At 62.3% G+C, this 924-nt stretch overlaps 1 protein-coding gene across 1 annotated transcript in view; it reads right to left on the bottom strand.

Annotated features, from left to right (window-relative positions):
- Positions 1-400: 400 nt before the first annotated feature.
- LOC109295215 (RRP12-like protein) overlaps positions 401-924 on the bottom strand; it is a 25011-nt gene continuing 24487 nt past the window's right edge. The window contains exon 27 of the mRNA XM_019513923.1: positions 401-667. Coding sequence (XP_019369468.1) covers positions 578-667 — 90 coding nt within the window. The 3' untranslated portion in view covers positions 401-577. The remainder of the gene's footprint in view (positions 668-924) is intronic.

The following is a 924-nucleotide window of genomic DNA, read 5'->3' as shown; positions in this document are numbered from 1 at the left end:
GTGGGGGATGGGTGTCTGGGGGGTGTCGGGCTGTGGCATGTGGCGCAGAGGTTGAACACGGGTTTGTCTGGGCTGGTTTGGACAGGGCTGATCCTGCCTGTGGCAGGGCTGGGACTGGAGGTGACCCTGCAGGTCCCAGCCAGCCCCACGGCTCTGCGATGTGCTGCCCCGGACAAGGCCTGGTTCACCTGCCGCCCTCTCAGGCCCAGGCACAGATTGAGGAAGAGAAATTCAAAAGCAGCCCAGCCGGGACTGCACCCCTGTGCCGGGTGATCCCAGGGGAAAGACCATCAGGATCCCCTGGGCACGCAGCGTGTCCTGGCCCTTTGGTCTCTCCACAAGCGCGTGGTCTCCGATCGAAGGGGTTAGTGCACCAGAAGGACGATGAGCAATCGATCAGTCCGGGTGGAATCGTATTTATTGCTCCCCGCTCTGTGGGCTCTGCCCACACAGACCCGGTCGCACAAACACTCATGCACATGCCACCCCCTGTGGCACTGAGCAGAGGTCAAGGCCGGGGGCCACCACGCTCAGGGCTGCACATCTGGTGGGGGGCAGGGGGCCGGCAGGCCTCACTTCACAAGTGAGGTGGTGTCTGCGCCCAGCCTGGATGCCGGGCTGGGCTCCCTTCATCAGCCCCTTGAAGTGTCCCTGCATCTTCACCTTCCTGCAGGAAAAAGATGAGGTGCAGGTTAGGGCAATCTATGGAAGCCCCGTGTTATTCTCACCCAGCAAAGGGTGTTGTGGGGGTGATGGGGCAGGAGTTGGCTGTGAGGGCAGTTCCTAGCTTTTCCCAGTGGGGGGGTCAAGGGTGCTCCCTGTTGCTCTGGTCCCTGCCATGAGGCAGAGCCAGGTCACAAGAACGGCTCAAGGATCCAGGGAAGCTGGGACCCAACCTGGCTCTTGCCATAGCCCCTGACTCCC

Source organism: Gavialis gangeticus, unplaced genomic scaffold (assembly GCF_001723915.1).
Source record: "Gavialis gangeticus isolate Ggan-Ray unplaced genomic scaffold, GavGan_comp1, whole genome shotgun sequence".
Lineage (NCBI taxonomy): Eukaryota > Metazoa > Chordata > Crocodylia > Gavialidae > Gavialis > Gavialis gangeticus.
Note: the sequence above shows the minus strand (reverse complement) of the source record. Positions and strands in the feature narration are given on the sequence as shown.